The 27,491-nt window shown below is 43.3% G+C and overlaps 1 protein-coding gene across 1 annotated transcript in view; it reads left to right on the top strand.

The window, feature by feature from the left end:
• The first annotated feature begins 224 nt into the window (after nt 1-224).
• Nucleotides 225-27,491, top strand: part of GPC5 (glypican 5) — an 809,030-nt gene continuing 781,763 nt past the window's right edge. Inside the window, exons 1-2 of the mRNA XM_038758802.1 lie at nt 225-585; nt 24,099-24,260. Coding sequence (XP_038614730.1) covers nt 225-585; nt 24,099-24,260 — 523 coding nt within the window. The remainder of the gene's footprint in view (nt 586-24,098; nt 24,261-27,491) is intronic.

The raw sequence follows: 27,491 nt of genomic DNA, 5'->3' as shown, positions 1-27,491 counted from the left end.
CCGCTGGGTAGGGACCGTCTCTCTAGGCTGCCAACTTGGACTTCCCAAGCGCTTGGGTAGGGACCGTCTCTATATGTTGCCAACTTGGACTTCCCAAGCGCTTAGTCCGGTGCTGTGCACACAGTAAGCGCTCAATTAATACGATTGATTGATTGATTGATTAATAAGGTGCTCCGCCCCCCAGTAAGCGCTCAATAAATACGGTTGACTGAATGAAGCGGTGCATGAATCCGAGGGAGTGCGAGCAGCTGGCTGGCTGGCGCCCAGGCCCCGGTGATGTGGGCGGGGCGGGGCTCGCCGCTGGGCCCCAAGCCGGCCCAGTCGAGGCTCAGGCGGCGTCCTGCAAGCAGCCCTTCTGCCTGCCCGCTGCCAGCCCCACTGCGGGGCCCCCGGGCCCCCCGGGCTCCATGGGGCAGAGAGCCCCCCGACCCTTCTTTCTCCTCCTCCTCCTGCTGCTGCAACCACCCACCGTGCTGGCGGCGGGCCCCGGGGGCGGCCCTGGGCACGGCTGCCAGGAACTAAGGAAACTTTTCCAGCTGCGGCAGGTGGGGTTGGCCAGGGGGCTGCCCGGGACCCCCGGGACAGGTAAGGCCGGCACGAGGAGGCTGCAAGGGTCTCCCCATCCCCTCGCCCCCTCCTCCCCCTCCTCCCTTCTCTCCTTCTCCAGCCCAGCCCGCACCCTCCGCTCCGCTGCCGCTCACCTCCTCCCCGTGCCTCGTTCTCGCCTGTCCCGCCATCGACCCCCGGCTCACATCATCCACCTGGCCTGGAATGCCCTCCCTCCGCACATCCACCAAGACAAGGCCCTACTGAGAGCTCACCTCCTCCAGGAAGCCTTCCCACACTCAGCCCCCTCCTTCCTCTCCCCCTCCGCCTTACCTCCTTCCCTACCCCACAGCACCTGTATATATGTATATATGTTTGTACCGCCAAGCTAGCTCTCTTCCTCCCTTCAAGGCCCTACTGAGAGCTCACCTCCTCCAGGAAGTCTTCCCACACTCAGCCCCCTCCTTCGTCTCCCCCTCGTCCCCCTTTCCATCCGACCGTCTTACTTCCTCCGCCTTACCTCCTCCCCTTCCCCACAGCACCTGTATATATGTATGTACCGCCAAGCTAGCTCTTTTCCTCCCTTCAAGGCCCTACTGAGAGCTCACCTCCTCCAGGAAGCCTTCCCACACTCAGCCCCCTCCTTCCTCTCCCCCTCGTCCCTCTTTCCATCCCCCCGTCTTACCTCCTCTGCCTTACCTCCTTCCCTTCCCCACAGCACCTGTATATATGTATATATGTATGTACCGGCAAGCTAGCTCTTTTCCTCCCTTCAAAGCCCTACTGAGAGCTCACCTCCTTCAGGAGGCCTTCCCAGACTGAGCCCCTTCCTTCCTTTCCCCCTCGTCCCCCTCTCCATCCCCCTCATCTTACCTCCTTCCCTTCCCCGCAGCACCTGTATATATGAATATATGTTTGTACATATTTATTACTCTATTTTACTTGTACATATCTATTCTATTTTATTTTGTTAGTATGTTTGGTTTTGTTCTCTGCCTCCCCCTTTTAGACTGTGAGCCCACTGTTGGGTAGGAACTGTCTCTATATGTTCCCAACTTGTACTTCCCAAGCGCTTAGTACAGTGCTCTGCACACAGTAAGCGCTCAATAAATACGATTGATTGATTATTTATTTATTTTACTTGTACATGTCTATTCTATTTATTTTATTTTGTTAATATGTTTGGTTTTGTTCTCTGGCTCCCCCTTTTTAGACTGTGAGCCCACTGTTGGGTAGGGACTGTCAATGCATGTTGCCAACTTGTACTTCCCAAGCGCGTAGTACAGTGGTCTGCACACAGTAAGCACTCAATAAATACAATTGATTGATTGATTATTTATTTTACTTGCACGTGTCTATTCCATTTATTTTATTTTGTTAATATGTTTGGTTTTGTTCTCTGGCTCCCCCTTCTAGACTGTGAGCCCACTGTTGGGTAGGGACCGTCTCTATGTGTTGCCAACTTGTACTTCCCAAGCGCTTAGTACAGCGCTCTGCACACAGTAAGCGCTCAATAAATACGATCGATTGATTGACGAGGGGGTCTGCCCCTCGGGGGAGAGGAGGGCAGGGGCAGGGCTTTTGGTGGTTCAGTGGTAGAATTCAATCCTGCCCCGCAGGAGCCCCTGGTTCCATTCGCGGCCAATGCAAAACAGTGCTTTGCACATAGTAAGCGCTTCGTGATGATGATGGGATTTGTTAAGTGCTTACTATGTGCAAAGCACTGTTCTCAGCACTGGGGAGGTGACAGGGTGATCAGGTTGTCCCACAGGGGGCTCACAGTTTTAATCCCCATTTTCCAGACGAGGTAACTGAGGCCCAGAGAAGTGAAGTGACTTGCCAAGGTCACACAGCTGACAGTTGGCGGAGCCGGGATTTGAACCCATGACCTCTGACTCCAAAGCCCGTGCTCTTTCCACTGAGCCACGCTTCTTCTCATAAATGCCATCATTATTATTTTGTCATTCATTCATTCATTCAATCGTATTTATTTATTCATTCATTCAATCGTATTGAGCGCTTACTTTGTGCAGAGCACCGTACTAAGCGCTTGGGAAGTACAAGTTGGCAACATAGAGAGACGGTCCCTACCCAACAGCGGGCTCACAGTCTAGAAGGGGGAGACAGACGACAAAACAAAACATATTAACAAAGTAAAATAAATAGAATAAATACGTACAAATAAAATAGAGTAATAAATACGTACAAACATATATGCATATATCCAGGTGCTGTGGGGAGGGGAAGGAGGTAAGGTGGGGGGGGGGAGATGGGGAGGGGGAGGAGTAGGAGAGGAAGGAGGGGGCAGTGCTTTGCACATAGTAAGCGTGTAATAAATGCTTCATTTATTTTATAATAATGCATCATTATTATTTTGTCATTCACTCATTCAATCGTATTTACTGAGCGCTTACTGTGTGCAGAACACTGCACTAAGCGCTTGGGAAGTACAAGTTGGCAACATCTAGAGACGGTCTCTACCCAACAGCGGGCTCACAGTCTAGAAGGGGGAGACAGACAACAAAACATATTAACAAAATAAAATAAATAGAATAAATATGTACAAGTAAAATAGAGTAATAAATATGTACAAACTCCCGAGGGTCGGCCACCCTAGGGACCCCCGCGCCCTGCCGTGGTTTCATAGCTCCCCCGCCACCACCACTTAGGGAAGAGAAGCAGCGTGGCTTGGTGGAAAGAGCTCGGGCTTTGGAGTCAGAGGTCATGGGTTCAAATCCTGGCTCTGCCAATTGCCAGCTGTGTGACTTTGGGCACGTCGCTTCACTTCTCTGGGCCTCAGTTTCCTCATCTGTAAAATGGGGATGAAGACTGTGAGCCCCCCCGTGGGACAACCTGATCAGAGGTCGTGGGTTCAAATCCCGCTCTGCCAATTGCCAGCTGTGTGACTTTGGGCAAGTCGCTTCACTTCTCTGGGCCTCAGTTTCCTCATCTGTAAAATGGGGATGAAGACTGTGAGCCCCCCGTGGGACAACCTGATCACCTTGTAATCTCCCCAGCGCTTAGAACAGTGCTTTGCACATAGTAAGTGCTTAATAAATGCCATCATTATTATTATAAGGGACGGAACCCTAATCAATCAATCATATTTACTGAGCGCTTACTGTGTGCAGAGCACTGTACTAAGAGCTTGGGAAGTACAAGTTGGCAACATATAGAGACAGTCCCTACCCAGCAGTGGGCTCACAGTCATCACCGTGGGTAATCATGATGCCACTGGGTAAGCGCTCACTATGGGCGAAGCACTCTGTTTTAAGCGCTGGGGAGGCTACAACGGGTTGTCCCACGGGGGGCTCACCGTCTAAAAAATAATGATGGCATTTTGTTAAGCGCTTACTATGTACCAAGCACTGTTCTAAGTGCTGGGGGTGGGATACAGGGTGATTGGGTTGTCCCACGGGGGGCTCACCGTCTTAGTCCCCATTTGACAGATGAGGGAACTGAGGCTCAGAGTCAGTCGTTGGGTAGGGACCGTCTCTGTGTGTTGCCGACATACTTCCCAAGCACTTAGTACAGTGCTCTGCACACAGTAAGCGCTCAAGAAATACGATTGATTAAATGAATGAATGAATGAATGTGGCGGAGGCGGGATTAGAACCCACGACCTTTGACTCCGGAGTCCGGGCTCTTGCCACGGAGCCACGCTGCTTCTCCCTTAGAACAGCGCTTGGCACATAGTAGGAGCTCAGCAAAAACCATGATAAAGAAATCTCAAGTTTTGTGCCTCCTTTCGATAATCAGGTAGGGCGATGGGAGGGGAACCAAGTAATCGATCGGCGTTTGGGATCGAGTCAATCAATCAATTGTATTTATTGAGCACTTACTGTGTGCAGAGCACTGTACTAAGCGCTTGGGAAGTACAAGTTGGCAACATATAGAGACAGTCCCTACCCAACAGTGGGCTCACAGTCTATAAGGGGGAGACAGAGAACAAAACCAAACATACTAACAAAACAAAATAAATAAAATAGATATGTACAAGTAAAATAGAGTAATAAATATATGCAAACATATACACATATATACAGGTGCTGTTGAGCGCTTACTGTGTGCAGAGCACTGTACTAAGCGCATCTATGGAGAACATTGTGTTCAGCCGCTATCTGCTCAGGCATCTGAGGCCCCAAGCCTCCGGACCCAGGCCGATAGCCATGGCAGAAGACCTCAGGGTCGCCGAGGACGCTGTAATAATAGTAATAATAATGATGGCATTTGTTAAGCGCTTACTATGCAAAGCATTGTTCTAAGTGCTGGGGGGGATACAAGGTGATCAGGTTGTCCCACGTGGAGCTCACAGTTTTAATCCCCATTTTACAGATGAGGTAACTGAGGCCCAGAGAAGTTAAGTGACTTACCCAAAGTCACGTAGCTGACAATTGGCGGAGCAGGGATTTGAACCCATGACCTCTGACTCCAAAGCCCGGGCTCTTTCCACTGAGCCACGCTGCTTCTCTAGTACTTCTCTACAGTACAGCCACACTGTATTGAATTGTACTGCCGTATTGTACTTTCCTAGCGTCTAGCACAGTGCTGTGCACAGAGTACACTCAGTAAATTCATTCATTCAATCGTATTTATTGAGCGCTTACTGTGTGCAGAGCACTGTACTAAGCGCTTGGGAAGTACAAGTTGGCAACATATAGAGACGGCCCCTACCCAACAGTGGGCTCACAGTCAAATACGACTGAATGAATGAATGACTGTGGTTGGTTCTCTTTCCATATTCCCGCTTTAGCCCAGGCGAGGTTAGTGTCTTGGGCAAAGTGATTGGAATGGGGTATCCCTTCCAGGAACCATTTCCTCGGGGCTTCCAGGAAAAGTGGACGTAATGAGCTTCATCCTCTGAATGCTGAAACACCCAGACGAAGCATGGTCGGATAGGTCGGGGAGAGGAGGTGATGGAGACAAGAGCATTATGCCTTTTAAACCCGGGGAAGATGAGAGAGATAATAATAATAATCATGGCATTAGTTAAGCGCTTCCTATGTGCAAAGCTCTGCTCTAAGCGCTGGGGAGGTTACAAGGTGATCAGATTGTCCCAAGTGACAGTCCCACAGATGAACCCACAACTTGCCGGCTGCTGGAACCCTGACCGCGCTGTCCGCTCTTGCTCCCGCTAACCTTGGAAGAGCATTGTTAACACTAATGTAGAGAAAAAAATCTTCCTGTCTGCAACCCAATATATCCACCATTTCCACCGTAGAGCCACTCAAGGGATTCCTCTGGCAGATTCTTCCTCCCTTCCCCTCTGTCGTCCTAAAAAAAAAAATTCCAGCTAGCAGAGATAGAGTGAAAATTGGCTTCGACAGAGGAATTAGTGAAAAAGGCTGGTACAGGGATGGGCTGGGCAGGGAAGGGATTGGCCAGTCAGTCGGTTGTGGTATTTGAGCACTTTTGGTGTGCTGAGCACTGTACTAAGTGCTTGGGAGAGTACAATATTACACTAAATGGGCACATTCCCTGCCCTAAATGAACGTGCAGTCTAGAGGGAGAAACTGGAAAGAATGGAGAAGGCTATCACTGATGGAATTCAATTCCATTTATGACTTTTCTTATTAATAATAATAATGGCGTTTGTTGTTAAGCAGTCACTATGTGCAAAGCACTGTTCTAAGCGCTGGGGAGGATACAAGGTGATCAGATTGCCCCACCTGGGCCTCACAATCTTCATCCCCATTTTACAGATGAGGTAACTGAGGAACAGAGAAGTTAAGTGACTTGCCCAAAGTCACACAGCTGACAATTGGCAGAGCCGGGATTTGAACCCATGACCCAATAGTCTTTGTTAAGCACGTACTATGTGCCAAGTACTGTTCTCCTTAAGAGAGGCTCCATCATGGGGCCACTCATGTATTCATTCATTCATTCAATCGTATTTATTGAGCACTTACTGTGTGGAGAGCACTGTACTAAGCGCTTGGGAAGTACAAGTATGACCGAGAAGACTAGGTACTAGTCAGCCTGTGAACACCTGGAATTACAATCGTTTCTCTTTTAAAAATATGCATGCTTCTTGTCTGGGGCCGTATAGCCAAAGCATAAAGGAAGGTTGTGTAGTTTTATGTGTAAGAATGCAGTACTAAGCGTTGAGAGGGTACAATGCCACAATTAGCAGACAACTTCCCAGCTCATTATGGGCAGGGAGCATTTTTGCTAATTGTCATACTCTCCCAAGTGCTTAGTACAGTGCTCCACACAGATACTAAGAGCTCAGTGTGATTGACTGATAGCCAACCCTTCTAGAAAACTAGCCTACAAATCTCCTTTCTCGAATTGCCCAAGGGAGGCCCTAATTTTAGTCAATCTTTGGCTGTGAAAAGCGTTTCATGAACCAATTTGTTGCTCAAAGCTACCTCCTGTGGATTAGGGAATAACAAAGGAGAGAACTAATCAAGAGTTTCACGACAAAGTGCAGTGATATTGGTAACTTTCCCCTGGTTGTTTCTTCCCTGGCTGTGCCAACTGTTCCTTTCACTATCTCTCTGCTTCTCACTTTCCACCTCCAAGTTGAAATCAGTGATTTTTTTGCCCCCTTTCAGGTGCTTCTCAGCTCACATTAACTTTTCTGAGCCTGTAGAAGATTCTGCAAATTAAAAGCCAAAGCTCTCAAAGTTGTGGTGGTGTCCTCCCTGGGACAGGGAGAACAATATCCCCACCTTTCAATTGTGGTGGTGTCCTCCCTGGGACAGGGAGAACAATATCCCCGCCTTTCAATTCAGAGCTTCCTCCACTGATTCTAATTCCTGCACTAAACAAGGAAGGCACTAACCTAACTTCCCATTTTGACCAGAGGAATAAAGGAAAGGAAACGCTCACTGAGGTAAAATACAACCTGTATTTGTGTGTAAAAACCCTTCATGATTGAAATGGACCCCCATCTCAAACACCATTTTGAATTGGGAGGCATGAGAAGGGGTCCTCAATCTCTGAATACCTCTCATGCTTTAAAATACGAATAGTCAATTCTGCCAAAACATCTGCTTTCATTATGCTTTTGATAACAATAATAATAATGATGGTATTTAAGTGCCTACTATGTGCAAAGCACTGTTCTAAGCGCTGGATAGAATGCTTCCATAGAATTAGGGAACTGTCTTCCAGCAACTTTGGTTTGGATACTGTGTGGTGTTGGAAGAAACGCTTTTGTGCATGTAGGTGACGTTGGAAACGTCATGATTTTCTCAATTTTCTAGAATGTGAGGTTCTTCAAGAACACCACTTCCATGTAATGGGAGAGCTTGACTCTCTTTAAAAGTGCCATGAATGAATGTAGTGTATTCCCTCCAACTACCCTACCTGCTCCCCGTTTGTTCAAGTCAATAATGCTGAAGTTGACCAGAAGGATGCATTTAACTGAGGGTAAAGATGATGGAAGAGTCATGACAGAACTGTGTAAAGTGACTGGGCAAACTACTACCCAGTTGGTGTTTGGGCGGCGGCGGTGGGGCCGTGAACCTTAGCCAAAGACCTCTCTGATAATATGATTAGAAGAAATGCTAAACTCCTCTTGGCAGTGGCAGTTCAGATGAATTCTCATGAGAAAGCTCTGTGCTGAATTAAAATCACCTAATACAAAGCCACAGGCACGTGGGAATGTTTGCGACCTAATTTTAACTGTCATTAGCTGGTAAATTGACCACACATGTTTCCTCTTAGGACGAGAGAAGGTGAAACGTTTTCTTTAGCCACCACAGTGGCTTTTTGTTTTCCTTTTCAGAAACCCTTTCTCTTTCCATTTTAATGAAAACAAAGTCCACTTTCTGCTACCTCTACCCTCTATGCTTCCCCCCACCTGAGAAAAATAAGTTATTTGAAAGGATCCCTGGCTTTTGGTGGGGTCTAGGATAAAGTTAACTCCTGACTGTGTCTAAGAAAAGCCTCTATGTGTGTCCAAAGCCTATTATCCTAGCACTGAACTCCACACAAGCTAGGCTCATTCAGATTGCTCACTTGGAAATGTGATGTAATTTTTCTGTATTCTTTTATTTCAAAAAGTCTTTCCATAATTTCATATAACAAGTTCAGGGAGAATGTATCCACAGGCATTCTTTTTATATAACTTTTTTTTTCCTCCACAACACATGAACCTCGGGACATTTATCTTCATTATTATTTATTGCTGCTTGTGTAGAAGAAAATGCCTTATTTCCTTTCCTTAAGAGCAACTGTTATTTAATTTAGAAAACAAATTCTGATTTATCTTTTTTAGATCTCAACTTTTCATTTCTTTCAAAAGGTTTATCTTCATCTCACAGCTTTTTTCTCACCCATTAGTGGTCAATCACTGAGTTACACAGCTTTAAAATTAGACTCCAAAGAGCATCAAAGTACCTCTCAGACAGTAGGGGGTGAGAAAGTGTTGTGCACTCAAGACGATTTTCCCGAGAATTAGCAGATCAATTGTAAATAGCATGATACCGGTTGTTGGCCGTCTACCACTCCGGCATGCACAAAGAAAATAACTTCGATCATTTTAAATTCAAGGATGTCAGAGGACTGTAAAATCTCTGAAGTCATTTGAATATTGAAAACCACCTGCTGTAAATTGGCATGCTTTTATACTCCCTTCCACTTAATATATGGGATTGTTCTAGGATGTTGGGACAAGAATTTAGAGAATTCATCAATCATATTTGAGTTCTTACCATGTGCAACGCATTGTACTGAGTGCTTGGGAGAATACAATATAACAGTTGGTAGACACATTCCCTGTCCTCATAGAGGTCACAGTCTATGAACCTGATTAAAGCAGAGGATTCTAACCCATTTTTATTTCTGGTGCCAAAGAATGCTTCCAAGTTCCCTTTACTATTCTGGGATTCTTTTTGATATAGACTTATTTCATTATTACAGCATTTCTTTTGTGAAAGATAATATAAGACTAAGTTCCTTTTAAAGGCACTTTTCTTTTTTAGCTGTGTTTCCACTATGCTTTCATTATTTTCAGTTGTCAGGTGCTAATGCTTTTTGGCGGGGAGCGGGGGGGTGTCTTTTAGTTTTGCTTCATGGCTCTTCAGGGAAAAGAAGTGTATAGCTTAAATATGTTTATGCTATATATATATATATATATATATATATATATATATATATATTTATATATATTTAAAGGGTGGGTGGAAGATGTGGCCTGGGGTTTCTAGCTTGGACTCACATCCCCATTCCTTTTTATTTTCCTGTTCATTCCAGGACCACATGAGGAAGGATAATTATAATAATAATTGCGATATTTAAGGGCTTTACTATGTGCCAAGCACTGTACTAAGCGCTGGGATAGATCAATATAACCAAGTCTACATGAGGCTCACGGAGTATGTAGGGGGGAGAACAGGTATTGAATCCCCATTTTGCAGATGAGGGAATTGAGGCACAGAAAAGGTAAGTGACTCGCCCAAGGTCACACATCAGATAAGTGGTGGAGCCAATATTAGAACCCAGATCCTCTGACTCCAAGGTCTGCTCTTTCCCCTGAGGTGATGCTGCTTCTAAATCTTGAATCTAGGTGCCTGGAATTGGCAGCAGTAGTGTTTGGGGGAGAGGATTTGTCACACTGAAGTTATTCAGATGCATGGCCATCCTAAGACAAATCTGTCGACACCTGGTTTCCAATAAGAAAAATAAAGGAATGCGTACTGCCTTTCCTTCCAAATATCCAAGATGACATTAGTTGGATTGCAATAATTCAGACTATTCAGATGTGTTAAAAACTGTCTCCCCGCCCCACCGTGTCTTTTCTCTCTCCTCTATGCTTTCAGTCTCTATTCAGAGTTTTTTTTTCCACTCACTAGTTGTCAGTCTTCCAGGGCCCTTGGGCCACTCTCCTCCCTCCACCCCCTCCCCTTTTTCAGTTCCTCTCATTTTGCTTGGTGCTCTGGCTTCAGGCCAGATCGGCTCATTTACCGTTATTTCTCCCTTCTTCTCTCCAATCCCTCTTGCCACTGGCTCAGTGAAGGCTCTCTTCTCTGTTCCCCTCCCCACTCCCTGCTGCCAGTGCAGGGAGTTAGAGGATTTGGCATAAGTGCTTCCATTTAGTAACCAGTTCGCTCTGGATTAAATGGTGTGTCTCACAATTTTGTATTTCTGAACCCCTCATGTCCTGAATCTTTTAGTGATCTTTTTTCTTCAGAGCATAAATCAGTCATTCCAGTCTCGTTCACTGGAATGGCAAGAGTTAGCCAGCTTCACTTTTCAATTAGATTGTTTCTGTTTGCTTACAACGATGAGGATTTGCAGATAATGTCTTTAGGGTCTGAGATAAAAGCATTTCGGTGCTTTTAAAATATTCAAATAGTTTCTTAAATGGTTTCCTCTCTTCCTACCCCCAGTGCTTAATCTAGTGCATGGAACAGACCCTTTAGAGCTCTCACTGCCTTCCTAGTTCCAGGGTTTGAAACGGGCCACACTGGGTTTATAATTAGCCCCCCAGGCTCAAACAAAGTTTGGAATCATTAGTGGGAGGAGCAGCAGTGACTCCCGAGGCTCTCGATGCTAGAAGCAGCCGGAAAAGGAACAGAAATGGAGATGGGGCAGTGGCAGAAGAGGATCCGGCAAAGTCAGAGTAGGAAGAAGTGGAGTAGTAGTAGTCATTTGGGATGTGTCGGGGGTTTTAGAACAGGAAAATGGGAGAGACAGCCCCTCTGACTTTAAGCTCGTTATGGGCAGGGAACATGTCTGCTGCTTTCATTGTCGTATTTATTGAGCGCTTACTGTGTGCAGAGCACTGTACTAAACGCTTGGGAAGTACAAGTTGGCAACGTATAGAGACGGTCCCTACCCATCAATGGGCTCACAGTCTAGAATCTGCTACTTCTGTTGTATTGTGCTCTCCCAAGAGTTTAGTACAGTGCTCTGCACAGTGTAAGCACCCAGTCCATCCCTTTTCCTCCCAAGGTGCCAGCGGCCAGCTCCAAGCTCGATGTGCTTCCCTGTGTTCTGACCTGGTTCTAGGACGATGACTCTAGGGACCTGGCTTATTTATCAAGGCCAGGACTGTGTCAGGGCCTTGCTAGTCCGTTGCTGGCTTGGGAGATAGATATCCCCACTATGGCTCTCATCCCTGGCTTCTGGCTCGTCACTACTTCTTAATGCCTTTCCTCACCTCTCTCCCCCTTCTACCACTTCCCATCAAATCAGTCCTAAGGTACTCTCCCAAGTGCTTAGTACAGTGCTTTGCACACAGTAAGCACTCAATAAAAACGATTGAATAAGGAAAAGATGTAGATGTCTTTAAAGAAAACCCTACACAGTCCTATCCCTCTCCCTGTTTCTCAGCATTTTCCCCCATCTCCCATGTCTTCCATTTTTCTAGATCCTCTCCGAGTCTTTATCTTTGGTTCCATCCCTGGGGAATATCTCAGTGCATTCCTGGATGCTCTTCTGGGATATCTGGAGGCAGTTTCTGAGTGGCTTTCACCTTCTCACCTGATGGTTACCCCACCAGAGAGTGTGGCCCTTCCATGGGCCTACTCTATATACTGGACAGGAGGATGCACGTGACATCACATGTCCTGCCAGGCATGCAATGTAACGTGATGACAGCGTGGGTTCTATATTCCAGAAGAATGAGAATTTCAGATGATCTGTAGAATTTCTCCAGAGGAAGCCTTGAGCCCTCCACTTCCTCCAGAGCTTCTGCATTCCCTTCCCGGGTCAGCGTGAAGTGTGGTGCAGCGTCTGAGCCCCGGAGTTGCGCAGTATTGAAAATAATAAAAAAGATGTAAAATCAGTGGTATTTATTGAGTGTTTCCTGGGTCCAGAGCACTGTACCAAGCACTTGTGAGAATACAAGAGTAAACAGAGACATTCCCTACTCACAACGAGGTTACGGTATCAGAACCAGACCAGGGAAAGGCAGCTGACAAATAGACTATCCAGTGTTAACCAGGTCACTGGGCACCTAACTGCCAGCTCAAAGTCCAGTCTCTGGAAAGTGAAAAGTTGGCCCCATAGTGACAATAAGCTTTCATATTTGTAGGGGTGTTATTTCACACAGGGATTATTCTGGCTATAATTTTATATGAAAGTCACAGATTTGGCATAGTGATATGTTTCTGTGCCTGTGTATCCAAATGGACTGTGTGATTTTTTTTTTCTGTTAATATTGGCGAGGGAAGAATGTGTGGAAGAATTATCGCTATTACAGTGTACATTGTACTCATGCTGATATAAGTATGTAATTTGATCGTTCTGGGTGAGTAGTTTCAGTAAAGTACCAAAATATAACATTTGGACACAATTGGGCCATAATACGCGCTCAATTCCTTAACTTTAATATAATTACAATTTGATGTGGTGAGAAGATTATTGTTTCATATGTCCAAGTTTCTTGATATAGGGAAAGTTTATAAATGCAGTCATTTGTTAAGCAAATACTACCGACTGATCAGCCTTAATGCGCTTTCAAATTTGATACCCAATGAAGTGCTGTCATATCTTGATTTCATTTTGAACTTCAGTGCCAAGGCAATATCTCAGATGTCAAATTCTGATAATAGATTTTAGCAGTTGTGGCCTATCTGATTATAATTGTGATACTTTTTAAGTGCTTACTATTGCCCAAGCACTCCTTGAAGCACTGGGGTAGATACAAGATAATGAGGTTGGGCACCCTCCCTGTCCCACACGGAGCTCACAGTCTAAGCAGGTAGGAGTTGGATTATAATATACTACCTCAGTCCCTAATATGGTTTTCAGCATCTAGTAATCAATCCCCTGTCAGTGGTATTTGAGTGCTTACTCCATGCCCAGCGCTGTAATAAGTGCTTAGAAAAGTACAAGAGAGTCGTAAATTTAAACCTGTCCACAAGGAGCATCACTTAATAAGTATCACCATTATTGTTAATAATAATAATAATAATAATAATAATGACATTAAACACTATGTGCAAAGCACTATACTAAGCTCTGGATAATAACAATGATGGTATTTATTAAGCACTTACTATGTGCAAAGCACTGTTCTAAGCGCTGGGGAGATTACAAGGTGATTAGGTTGTCCCACGGGGGGCTCACAGTCTTAATCCCCATTTGACAGATGAGGTCACTGAGGCCCAGAGAAGTTAAGTGACTTGCCCAAAGTCACACAGCTGACAAGTGGTGGAGCCAGGATTTGAACCCATGACCTCTGACTCCAAAGCCCGGGCTCTTTCCACTGAGCCATGCTGCTTCTGAGCCACTCTGCTTCTAATATAATTAGCAGTAGTAGTAATAAACAGCCTTATCAATCAATCAATCGTATTTATTGAGCGCTTACTATGTGCAGAGCTATGTCCAATACTATGTCCAATAATAAACAGCCTTATCCTTAACAGCCCAAACATTTTGAATAAATTGACCAGGGAATGCTGTGAGTCTTCACAGAGAAAGAAATTAGTTGATGCAGGTTATATTTTATAAATATTGTATATTTGTTTATAAATTTAGAAATCTATTAGTGTGAAATATAGGTAGAGTAGCCAGAAAGGGTCAGAACTGGCTGCCTGGTTACATATCTATCTGTTTAAAACTGACTTTGAGCTATCAGTTACAAACCCCAAAGACATATTCTCTCTCTCTAATAGGAAGATAACACTTTGCAGATGAGGGAATTTAGCAAGGAAGTTGAGTGACTTGCCCAAGATCACACAACAGGTAAGTGGCAGGGGCAGGATTAGAACATAGGTCCTCTGGCAAACCAGGCCCATGCTCTTTTCACTAGTCCACAGTGTTTCAAAGCTATATATAAACATACACATCTATCAACACCACTCTTTCTACTGATCTCAACTCACTTGCTGCCCTGAGATGTGAACTGTGTCCAGTCTGATTAGCTTGTATCTTCCTCAGCACTTAGTGCCTGAACATAGTAAGCACTTAGCAAATACCATTACCAAAAAGAAAAAAAAGAGAGAGAGAGAGAGAGAGAGGAGTCTCTGTTCTTGCTCTGGATTTTCCCGCCTCCATCTCCTAGCTCATTTGGTTTCCCCAGCTTGGACCCCCCTTCCTCCCCAAATCCAACAGACCACATCCCTCTCCATAATGAAGTTCTCCCTAAAATCCCACCTCCTCCAACAAGCTTTCCCTGATTAATTCCCATGTCATGAAACCCAACAACCAACTTCATTCATTCATTCAGTTGTATTTCTTGAACACTTACTGTGTCCAGAGCACTGTAGTAAACACTTGGGAGAGTAAAATAACAGCCACAACTGGCTTTCAGTCTAGGTGGGGGAGAGACAGACCTATAAATAAATGATTTACAGTTGTGTACATAAGTGCTGTGAGGCTGGGAGGGCAGGAAGAACAAAGGGAGCAAGTTGGGATGATGCAGAAGGGAGTGAGAGAAGCAGAAAGGGGGAGCTTATCCTGGAAAGGCATCTTGGAGGAGATGTGCCTTCAATAGGGCTTTGAATGGGGGGAGAGTTATTGTCTGTCAGATTTGAGGAGGAAGGGGGTTCCAGGCCACAGACAGCGGGAGAGGTTGGCAAATTCTGATGATGATAAAACAAGACTAAAAATGTGAAAAAAGTGATGCTGGCAGAAGATCAGGCCAGAGTGGACCACGAGGACTTTGGTGGGGTCCGATTCATTGGGCAAGGAGGGTGGCACATGGGAGCCAAAGGGAATGAATTTTAAAAGCCAAGGTGGGAGGAGAAAATTTGCAGAGGGTGACAGTGGTGGGGCTAGTGATGGGAAGGGAGGGAATGCAGTGGGAGAGCCTGGAGGGATGGGTGCGCAGGGCTTACCTGATGGCCAGGAAGCATCACCAGGGTGGATTGACACTTCTATTTCCTTTCCAATTAAGTGAAGGTCTGGAACCTCGGATTTAATATAAATACCCTAATTCATTGAGTGTACAAATCTGGGTAATTTCGATAAAATTGGGCCTCCAACTTTGGTTCGGGAATCAATCTCCTATTTATATTGGTTGGTCCTCTAAGGAAATTGGTTCAGTCTTACAGTGTTTTGGCTTGTCACCCTTGGAAACCAATTGTGCAATAAATCTAGGGACTGCCTACTTTCCAATCATGATAAGATTAGTAGGAACAACAGTAAGTTCTAACCTGCTTAACAGCAAGTATATATCATAATTCAGCCATATAATAGTAACTTTGGACTCCCTTGGTTAAAGAGACGTTTTACAGATGAGCAAAGAATGAAGCAGAGTAACTTAAATCCAAATACAAATCCATTTATAATCCATCTCTGTATTATCATCATCAATCGTATTTATTGAGCGCTTACTGTGTGCAGAGCACTATACTAAGTGCTAGGGAAGTACAAGTTGGCAACATATAGGGACAGTCCCTACCCAACAGTGGGCTCACAGTCTAAAAGTATTAATTATTCTGAAATGGTTTAAGCTAAAATGTGGGAAGGTATGCAAGGATTTAGGCTTAGAAAGGGTGCAAATGTGATTGCCCTCATTGACCCAGAGGTGATTGGTGCATACGTAATTGGTAGTCCTTTTTACCAATTAATGTGAGTAGCAGAGAGAGTCAGAGCTACCAAGGCAACTGCCTGCGGTGTCATTGCCCTATAACACAGCATCGCCACCATGTTGGGGTTATTTTAATTCTAAATGAGTCCTGCAGGTAAAAAAAAACCTCCACATGCACCACAATGTGCTGCACCCCTTCTGCAGCGAGAACACGGGCAGTGATGCAGAAGACTAGCCCGATAATCAATTCCCACACGTACGCTCTTGGTCTTGAAGTTTTCAGGACCGAGGCTCATCCATCATTCCCAGTGGGAGATTCCATCATCATCCATTCTCAGAATGTCCTTCTGGATGATCAGTAATAACAATCTGATGATTATGGATGATGATGTTATGGACGGCGGTTTTTTTTTTTCCCAACAACAGTCCTGTAACTCTTGGCTTCTGGCCTGGGCTTGACGGTGAGCCTGGCCATGTTCAAGGGCTCAAGAATGTCAGTCGTAAGGATTGGAACTGGAGGCTATGGAGCTGGTAGGGGCAAAGTCAACCTGCAAAAAAACCTCCAAAACTCCCTTGTCATATTTTCCTATCCTATCTGTTTATTATTCTACTAATATCTAGTGATATTTTAGACTGTGAGCCCACTGTTGGGTAGGGACTGTCTCATATGTTGCCATCTTGTACTTCCCAAGCACTTAGTACAGTGCTCTGCACACAGTAAGCGCTCAATAAATATGATTGATTGATTGATAGTGATGTTTATTAAACTTCTACTAGGCATAGTAGACTGTAAGCTTGTTATGGGCAGGATGGCTCAGTGGAAAGAGCCCGGGCTTGGGAGCCAGAGGTCACGGTTTCTAATCCCGCTTCCACCACTTGTCAGCCGTGTGACTTTGAGCAAGTCACTTCACTTCTCTGTGCCTCAGTTATCTCATCTGTAAAATGGGGATTTCGACTGTGAGCCCCATGTGGAACAACCTTGATCACCTTGTATCCCCCCAGTGCTTAGAACAGTGCTTTGCACTGAAGCGCTGAACAAATACCGTCATTATAGCGTACTCTCCAAAATGCTTAGTACAGTGCTCTGCACACAGTAAGTGCTCAATAAATACGACTGACTGATGTGATTTTCTTCATCTCCCCTTCTAATAGGTGACAGATTACTATTCCTGCCATTATTTCAGGAAAGAAAAAGTGCCATTATTATGTGGCAGTGTAACCAATCCCTAGTATTTGAGCACTTTCTGCTTGAGGAGCACTCTATTAAGTGCTTGGGAGAGTCCAGTAGAGCCAATAATAATAACTGTGGCATTTAAGTGCTTTGTGCCAGTGACTGTACGAAGCACTGCGTTGGATACAAGCAAATTAAGTTGGACACAGTCCCTGTCCTGAATGGGGTTCAGTCTTAATCCCCATTTTACATAGGAGGTAACTGAGGTACAGAGAAGTGAAGTGACTCTCCCGAGGCGACACAGCAGACAAGTGGCAGAGCTGGGATTAGAACCCATGACCTTTTGACTCTCAGGCCCGTGCTCTATCCACTAGGCAGTACTGCCTCTTAGACACAATCCTCTCCCTCAAGGAACTTAAAAATGAAGGGTCCAGAAAAGGAAGTAAATATATGTTAACACACCAGACTGCCCTTAGAAATGACTTCATATGATGAGTCTCTGCTCTAGACTTCATTCGTTTTGCCCGAAATCATCGCTTCTGTTTTAATAGCTAGTATCAATATTCGGTTCATTCTGGTTCTTTGGGGGCAGTTTTAGGATGCCACTACCTTGACTTCAGTAAGGAAGGAATCTGAAAATTTGCTCGTTCAGTGTTTTTGTCAGTGGTAGAACTTAATCAGTGGTATTTAGGGCTTACCGTGTGCACGGCACTAGACTTAAAGCACTTGGGAGAGAACAGTACAATAGAATTTGTAGGACATATTCCCTTCCCACAAGGAACTTACAATCTGGTGGGGCAGGTGGACATTAAAATAAATTTCAGGTAGGAGAAGCGGCAGATTGGAAGGCTAGGTACGTAAGTGTTGTAAAGCTAGGGGTGATGTAGCAGAGTGCTTAGAGGGTCCACTTCTTTGTGCATGTGACAGGAAGGTCAGCAAGGAGGCTGGTACAGTAATAATAATAATGGCATTTATTAAGCACTTACTATGTGCAAAGCACTGTTCTAAGCGCTGGGGAGGTTACAAGGTGATCACGTTATCCCACGGGGGCTCACAGTAGTCGAGATGGGATAGGATAAATGCTTTGACCAGAACGGTAGCGGTTTGGATGGAGAGAAAAGAGCAGATTTTAGAGATGTTTCAAAGGTAGAACCGACAGGATTTGGGGATGGATCGAACTGAAATTTGAAACAGGCTGTTCACTAGTGTATTCATTTAATTGCTTCATTTTCTAAGTTATAGAGGAATGCATTTGAGCTATTAAAAGGTACTTAAGTGTAGAACTTCAGCGTGGCTCAGTGGAAAGAGCATGGGCTTTGGAGTCAATCAATCAATCGTATTTATTGAGCGCTTACTGTGTGCAGAACACTGTACTAAGCGCTTGGGAAATACAAGTTGGCAATGTATAGAGACGGTCCCTACCCAACAGTGGGCTCACAGTCTAGAGGGGGGAGACAGAGAACAAAACCAAACATACTAACAAAATAAAATAAATGGACTAACAAAATAAAATAAATAGTGGTCGTGGGTTCAAATCCCGGCTCTGCCAGTTGTCTGCTGTGTGACTTTGGGCAAGTCACTTAACTTCTCTGTGCCTCAGTTACCTCATCTGTAAAATGGGGATTGCCTGTGAGCCCCCCCATGGGACAACCTGATCACTTTGTAACCTCCCCAGCGCTTAGAACAGTGCTTTGCATGTGGTAAGTGCTTAATAAATGCCATCATTATTATTAACTTAAAATCTAATATTTTAATTACCTGCCTAGTTTTCTTTATAAAACCCCTCCAAACCACTTTATTGCGTTGCTATTTGCTTATTTAACATTTTTTTGAATATATATTATTATGGCAGTAAATTTTTGTAAAGTCATTCCCCCTTTCCTATTGCCAGATTTAAAATTGAAGACTGCTCCACATAAAAATAACATCAGTGAAATTAAAACACTTCCACTACTTGAATGCTTATTTCTGCTAGTATGAACTGTAATTGCTTTATAAATATACAATATTTAATATCACTTGTTCTAACCCCTCACTATCTATGAAAATGTACTCTAATATTAGGCATTATGAAATCAATGCTAAAATGCTTATTAATGTCCTGAATATTGACAAAAAGAGACATTGCATTTGTTTCCTGACACACCAGGAAAGAAGATTGAGGATTTGTGCTTGGCTATTAGCTCAGTTATTATCATTACTGTAGCTTATATGAGTTCAGAACTGTAGAAAGTAACCTTTATTTGCCTTGAATTTGTGGTCCAGCAGGGCCCGGGCTATAGACTCTGGAAACCAAATAATTACAGAAAAGCAAACTGATGATTGTAATTATGTTAAAAAAACTCAAAGAAAGGATTAAATTCCTCCTAGGAAATGAGTGAATATTAAAAATAAAAAAGATTATTTTCTAATGCTTCTTCATGCTGATCCACTGTTTCCAACTTGTAACTCTAAGCTCCTTGGTTGGGGCAAACTCTGCCTGGCTCTCAGTCACTTTCCCCAGCCAATATATTTAGGCAGAAGCCTAACTAATGCTTGATAGCCCTGATTTTCAAAAAAAATGGGAAAAGTGGTCAGTGCCTATAAAATGGAGCGGCATTTCTTTCCAACGAAGAACCAGAGGGGTGGTCGGTGACACTCTCTAGAAGTGGAAATGAAGAATACAGCATAAATCACCTGGTTACAACTGCCCTCAAGAAAATGCTGCGGTGAACAAATCATTCACCTCAGGCATAATATTTAATAGAATGCACCCAGTTTTACTATAAAGTGGGGACCTTGTGCTAGCAAATGTAGCATTAAGGAAAATTTGTGTGGCGGTATTCACTGTTTCCAATGCTGTACTGGTGCACACAGACATTTTGTCTGTCACCACATTGCTCTGTGTCCAAGTACGCTAGCATTGTTGGAGGAATGTTCTCTAATAAAGAGCGTTGTAGCCAAAACGCATAGTGAAAACGTGTGGTTCGGTAGCAGTGAGTGTACTAAAACTTAAATGTACTGATTTATTCTAAACCTCTTTATCTTCATCTCCCGATTTTGATCTGTTGGTGATGTTTTCCATTTTCCAAATTAAAAATACTTTTTATTATTGATAATATTATTGTTGTTTATTAAGCTCTATTTGGGTAACAGGCACTGGTTAAGCCTTCTCCCAAGTGCCGGTACGTACTCTCTGAACACAGTAAGTTCTCAATGACTACTATTGTTGGATTGATTGATCCAGTGTTTGGTCACTCTGGGCAGTAGACAGGCAGATACCGGTTAGGTTTATTATCAGAATTTTCCCTTATATTGCACTCGTTACTCTTTGATGCTCTACTTCTGACTCTGATCCTACTGCATGTAGTCTGATTTGTGAACATTTTGAGGACATTAGTATAGAAAGAAAATCTAACATTCCAGTGTATATTAAAATCTATTTCCAGATCTGTCTGCTAATAGCTGGTCACATCTGATGCTAAATTTCCTATCCAAACTTACTTTTCTAAGACTATGTATGGCCAGCTTGATCTGAAACAGGTCCCAGAGTTCATCCTATATTATTCACTCTTTCAGCTGCACCATCTGCCTTGTCTTCCCCGTCCTGCTTCCAGTCCTTCCATTTCCGCTTTTCCTTAGCTTTCTTCTTATGGTTAACTTACAGCGCCCTTTCAAAACTTCTCCCCCAACCGCCCCCACAGAAGGAAGTGGATATGTTTGCAATGAAAACATAAAATTATAGCACCCTAAAGCATAAAATGTAAAATTGGGAAATGGCAAGTTCATTCAAAGAGGATTTTAAAACAACTTTTCCTGGCAGCGATGCAGGACAAAACCTCTCACCACTTCCAATTCAGAGTGCGGGGGCTTCTCCAGGGCCCTGCCCCACCTACCTTCCTGGATTGAGAAGTCTACCCATCCCACTTTGGAGGAGAAACAAAAATGGCTGTCATCACGGTGTCCATGGTGTAGGTAGAGATGATCTGCATTGGAAATTTGTGGGGATGCAAGAGAGTACTTGAAATGGTCTACTGAGCAAAGAAGGGAAATTTGGGTCCGGAATCCTGCCTGCCATTGCATCAAACAGAAACTCCTTATCATCGTCTTTAAAGCGCTCAATCGCTTTGCTGCTCTCCTGCCACAACCCAGTCCACACATTTCACTCCTCTAAAAATGCCAGCCTACTCACTCTACTCAGTCTCATCTATCTTGTCAGTGACATCTTGCCCATGGCCTGGAGCATCCTCCCTCTTAATAACCGACCAACAATTACCCTCCCCTCCCTTCAAAGCCTTTTTGAAGGTACATCTCCTCCAAGAGGCCTTCCCTGATGAAGTTATCATTTCCTCTTCTCCCACTCCCTTCTTCATCACCCTGATTTGTTCCCTTTATTCATCCCCAGACCCACAACACTTAAGCACATTTCTGTAAGTTATTTATATTAATATTTGTCTCCTTTGGACTATAAGCTCATTGTGACAGGGAATTTGTTTACAATTCTGTTATATTGTATTAGCCCAAGTGTTTAGTACAGTGCTCTGCACACAGTAAGCACTCAGTAAATACCATTGATCAGTTTATTAATTGATCACCTCATTTCTCTTTTTACAGCACAAAAGGCTTGAGGTCTTTTTAATGACATTATGTGAGCTTGTAACACATTTGTGTGTGTGTGTGTGTCCATCCGCCCACCCGCTCATGTCTCCTTTGGGTAATTAAAAGGCTTTGAACTCTAGTACCATCAAGTTTAAGAACACAATAGTCATCAGGGGAAGAATTAAGATTCGGGGACTATTTTTGTAAAAGAAATGTGACAAAAATTATATATGTACTAAAAAAGACCCACAAGGTTTTGATTCATTGGATTAATTGAAGCTCTCTGAAGTTCTTCAGTCTGCTACATGACTTTGAACTTTGTTTATATTCCCCAAACACTCTTTAAGATTTGGTCCTTTAGAAATTTAAAAAAAAAAAAAAACAACAAAACATGTTTCGGTAACTATGTATTACAAAATTTGTATGAAATTTTCTCTCCAAAAATAGTACTTTTTGATACCATTTTTATGTAATCTGTTAGACAATAATATACGTTCCTCCTTGGAAATACATTTATTTTGATATAGGGAGTTAGAGAAGCAAATTTAACATTAAAATTTAGCATTAAAAAGGAAGGAAAAGATAACTTTTCATTTGTTTTTTTTTTTGAGAAGTACAGAGGCAAATACATGTCCAACTTCTTAGTTAAATCACAATTTCTTGCCTTATTCATCATATTTGTTTTCCAATCTTCTGTTTTTCATTTCTTTCATATTGGTTCCACCTAAGCTTCTAAATGAATATTCTGGGTTCTCAGAACCGAGAGTGAAGGTGCAGGACACACAAATAGGCAGATTTTCCCACTCATCAGATCTTGGCAAAGGAAGAATCCAAGTAACAAAGGTTTTTGAGAACCTTTTCATTTGTCATGGGAGTTATAGATTTAACAAGGCACAGACTTGTTCATTCAATAATATTGGGCACTTACTGTATGCAGAGCACTGTACTAAGCACTTGGGAGAGTACAGTACAACAATAAATTGACAATTCCCTGCCCACAGTGAGCTTACAGTTGTCTATCCCTTTACAGTGTGTAAAACCATTTTGGACTTCATTTTTTTACCAGTAGGCTATAGGAAAGATTGTCAAAGCCACATTTCTACTCCTGTTTCTTTTTTTCTCCCACAATTACTGTTGTCCTCTTTTAAAGTAGGGGAAACAGGGTTTGAGTCAGTAAATTAAAGCAGCATGGCCTAGTGGAGAGAGTATGGGGTTGGGAGTCAGAGGACCTTGAGGTCATCTGCTAATTGCTAGCTTTGTGACCTTGGGCAAGTCCCTTAACTGCTTTGTGCCTTAATTTCCTCATCTGTAAAATGGGGATTAAATGCCTGTTCTCCCTCCCACCTACACTGTGAGCCTCCTGTGGGACAGGGACTGTGTCTATAAACTGATTAACTTGTATCTATTCCAGTGCTTGACACATAGTACGCACTGAACAGATGCCAAGTTAATAATTGAGTGCATCACTCTTTACATACAACTTTACATGAATTCAAATGGAGTAACTGGGCAAGGTGAAGCATATATGTAATGTATTCCATTTGTAAATGACCTAAGGAAGATGAGTCACTGCATTTTGCACTGCTGAAGCTCTGTGGCCTTTGAGAGGGGAAAATTTCATTTTATTTCCAAGGATGAAAAAAGGTGGATTGTATGGCTAGATTTACACAGGTGTAACAATTAGACATTTCAAGCTGGGTTTTTTCTGCCTTGAACTATTCCAATTTATATGAAGTTTGGCTTGAATTTACTGTATGGCTGCCCGACATCTCACTTTGTTTAGGGTGACTTGTTAATAGTAAAATAAATATCTGAACAAACAGCAGAAACACTTTGAAAATTTTTAGTTGGTTTGCTTTTACGCATAATTCATTCATTCAGTCATTTGTTGAGTGCTTACTGTGTGGAAGGCACCGTACTAAGTGCTTGGGAGAGTACAGCTAGTGACCCCAAGCCCCTGCTGGGTCAGGCCCTACTTTAGAGAAGCAGCGTGGCTCAGTGGAAAGAGCACGGGCTTTGGAGTCAGAGGTCTTGGGTTCAAATCCTGCCTCCGCCAATTGCCAGCTGTGTGACTTTGGGCAAGCCACTTAACTTCTCTGTGCCTCAGTTACCTCATCTAGAAAATGGGGACTAAGACTGTGAGCCCCCCGTGGGACAACCTGATCACCTTGTAACCTCCCCAGCGCTTAGAACAGTGCTTTGCACATAGTAAACGCTTAATAAATGCCATTATTACTATTATTATTGCAATATAGCAGTAAACAGACACATTCCCTGCCCACAATGAGCATACAGTCTAAAGCTCTTATTCTTTTTTCCTGAAACAAAAAATGGCTGGCATGTGAAAGCAGGAAATGTGTCTTTTTCCAGGTCCCGATCTTCAGGTATGTTCATCCAGAGGTCCTACTTGCTGTACCCAAAAGATGGAAGAAAGATACCAAATGGCAGCCCGGCAGGATATTCAGCAGATGCTTCAAACAACAAGTTCTGCTTTGAAGTTCTTAATATCTCGCAACGCTGCTACTTTTCAAGGTAAAATTTTTACGATCCAGTAATCCGACCCAATCAGAGCTACAACTTTCTAGTACCTCCAGAGCCTGCTTCTCCTCTAGTTTGTGCCAATAGCAGTCTGAGCAGAAAAACATCCAGTGGCTTGGCAGGTGTCTCTGTCCACAGAGCCTCTGGCTTCCCTTGGCCTGCATCCTCAGAACCTGCATTTGCTCGTGGCAGGGGTCCAATTCTCTCCATCTGGGTGGGCTTCAAACTCTGATCGTTCTCCGAAGAACCCTCCGGATTATTGTTAGAACTCCCAGGGTAGCTCCAGATGATAGCAAGCTAGTTTAGATGTAAACCACAACTAGAATTAAGCCAGCTGTTGGCTGCGGGCTGGGCTACAGTTAGATGTGGAGGACATTGAACGCACTAAAGTAGACCAACACTGGCCCATTGCAATAGTGCAGCTTGCTTTGGACCGTCATACCCATCAAGGACGTTATTTGCAGGATGATATTTTCCTCCTTCGTAGTTCTAGTGTCCAAAATGGCCTTTACTGTCCACGGCAATATCCTGAAATCTGAAAATGCCTGAGAATAATCACTGCGGAGAGATGTATTTCTCATGCAGATTTCTATCCTCTGCTTTCCTTGGCTCTACCTCCCTAAATTTCATTACTACGATATAAGTTTACATGGTACATTGTAAAATATATACTCTGCTTCGTATTTCAGTAATTTTCTAATAAAATTGTGTGTCATGCAATAGAAAAAGGATTGGCTAACTTAATTCCAGTTTTATTCGGAGTTGGAACCATGTGACTATCTCGTGCTTCTGTTGGAGAAACATTGATTGCTTAATGTGTCAGTAACTGAAGATTTGTGAGTTGAGCAGGCAGCATTCTAAATTGTGGGGAAAAGATGCCCTTTAACTATTTAGGGTTAATGCCTATTGTTTTTTTGTTTGGTCTGAAATTCTCTTTAGTGTTTGTTCCTTTAGACGCACTTGGGGTAGCGTATCAGAATTATTAAAAATATGACTTCTCTCTCCAGTTTGTGGTTCCTAGTGTGGCTTCCACTTCTCTTTGGGTCTCATGCAGCAACCTAGCCCTCTGGCAGGTTTCAGGTTTTGGGATGGGGTGAGAAAGACCTGGTTTGTGTATGCACACAACTGTGAATATCATGGCCTAGCCAGCTCAGGACATTTTCTCAGCTCCCTCATGTGGATAGATGAAATTTCCTTGTTTGTCCGAAGATGGAAATGAAAGGATTTTCAGTTAGGCACACTCAAAGGAGAATGAGAAATAGTCTATTTCACCCAAATTCTAGATTCAAAGTCCACTGCTCCTCAAAATAAAACCTAAATAAACGAGTCCTCTCTGCTCTGTCTCCTTCCTTCTACCTCACCCATCTGCCTCACCTGCTTTTTCAAGAGTCTTCTTTCCAATGAACGATGGCCCATCTAGCATTCTGATTTATTTCATCTTGGGTATGGCTCAGAAAAGCTCTGCCTTCCCCCCAGATTCACTTCTGAACCATTTCTGGTTTGTCTGAGGCCACCAGTTCCTTCTGCTTTTTTATGGTTAGAGGTGTCAAAGCTACCACCTTTCTCCAGGAAGAATACTCAGCATTTCAGGCCCCCCTCTTGGAGGGGCCCTACTCCTAGGAACATCAGCAACAGAGCCTCAAATCCCCAGTACAGTAAAGGGATTGCCAAATCAATCAATCAATCAATCGTATTTATTGAGCGCTTACTGTGTGCAGAGCACTGTACTAAGCGCTTGGGAAGTACAAGTTGGCAACATATAGAGACAGTCCCTACCCAACAGTGGACTCGCTAACAAAATAAAATAAATAGAATAGATATGTACAGGTAAAATAAATAAATAAATAGAGTAATAAATATGTACAAATGTTCTGACTTGAATTGTAAATGCAGTAGAAAACTTAGGAAGCTGAAAGTAGACAAGTAGAAGGAGCATAAACTAGTGTAATAGATTTTTCCATTTTTTAAAAACTCTCTAAAGCAAATGGGGAAGCAGCATGGCCTAATAACAACAACAACAATAATAATAATGATGGCATTTGTTAAATGCTTACTCTGTGCAAAGCACTGCTCTAAGCACTGGAGGGGATACAAGGTGATCGGGTTGTCCCATGTGGGGTTCACAGTCTTAATCCCCATTTTACAGATGAGGTAACTGAGGCTCAGAGAAGTTAAGTGACTTGTCCAAGGTCACATAGCAGACACTAGAACCCATGAACCCTGACTCCCAAGCACATGCTCTTTCCACTGAGCCAAGCTGAAAAAAGCACAGGTTTGGGAGTCAGCGGACATGGATTCTATTCCCGGCTCAGTCAATTGCTTGCTTTGTGACATTGGGCAAGTCACGTCATTTCTCGGTACCAGTTTCTTCAGCGGTAAAATCAGGATTCAGTAGCTGTTTTTCTTTCTACTTTGAGTGTAAGCCCTGTGTGGGATAGAGACTGTATCTAACTTGATTATCTTGTATATAGCCTAATGCTCAGTGCTATGCTCGGCACGGAGTAAGCGCTTAACAGATATCACAAATATTACTAATGCAACCATTCTGGGTGTTTGCACGTATGGTCTGGTGCTAACAGTTGATTGTTAGGAGTATGAAGGCTCCTAATGTTATATATGAAGTGTGGAATAAATGGGAAAATTCTGTTGGTGAAACTGGAAAGGGAAGAGAGTAAATTAATGTAACAGAACCAGGTCTGAGGCTAAAAGGACTACGAATAATTCCAGTCCTCTGGAAAAAAGAAGTCAGAGGAGGCATTATTGAATCACAAATTGGAGTGAGTCTTAAACATCTGAAGAAAATTGTGACAGCTGATAAATTCTGAAGAAGTTACTGTTAAATCATCCATTTTTCAGCCTGATAATCAAGCCTCATTAATTTTGTTCAACAAATGTATCATCCAGGCAAGCAACAATAAGCAAATGTGATCATGACAAAACACCAGGCATTTATCAAACAGAGAGACAAATGATTGATGCTCATTGGCTTTTTCAGTAGGAAGTGCTCACAAAAACAAATTTACCAAACTGAGGTAGCATCTGGCGACATCTTGCGATGTTTACACACAAACACGAGTCCAACTCAAACCACGTTGGCGGCCAAGGAGTGGTAAGGAATTCAAACACGATTTAAAGTATTGGTTAGAGAATAATATTATTGAGTATCCTTTAGCAGTTTTTAGCACAGAAATTGGTTTATCTATGGTACAAAAAGGAAAACTGTTT

Source organism: Tachyglossus aculeatus, chromosome 17 (assembly GCF_015852505.1).
Source record: "Tachyglossus aculeatus isolate mTacAcu1 chromosome 17, mTacAcu1.pri, whole genome shotgun sequence".
Classification (NCBI taxonomy): Eukaryota; Metazoa; Chordata; class Mammalia; order Monotremata; family Tachyglossidae; genus Tachyglossus; species Tachyglossus aculeatus.
Note: the sequence above shows the minus strand (reverse complement) of the source record. Positions and strands in the feature narration are given on the sequence as shown.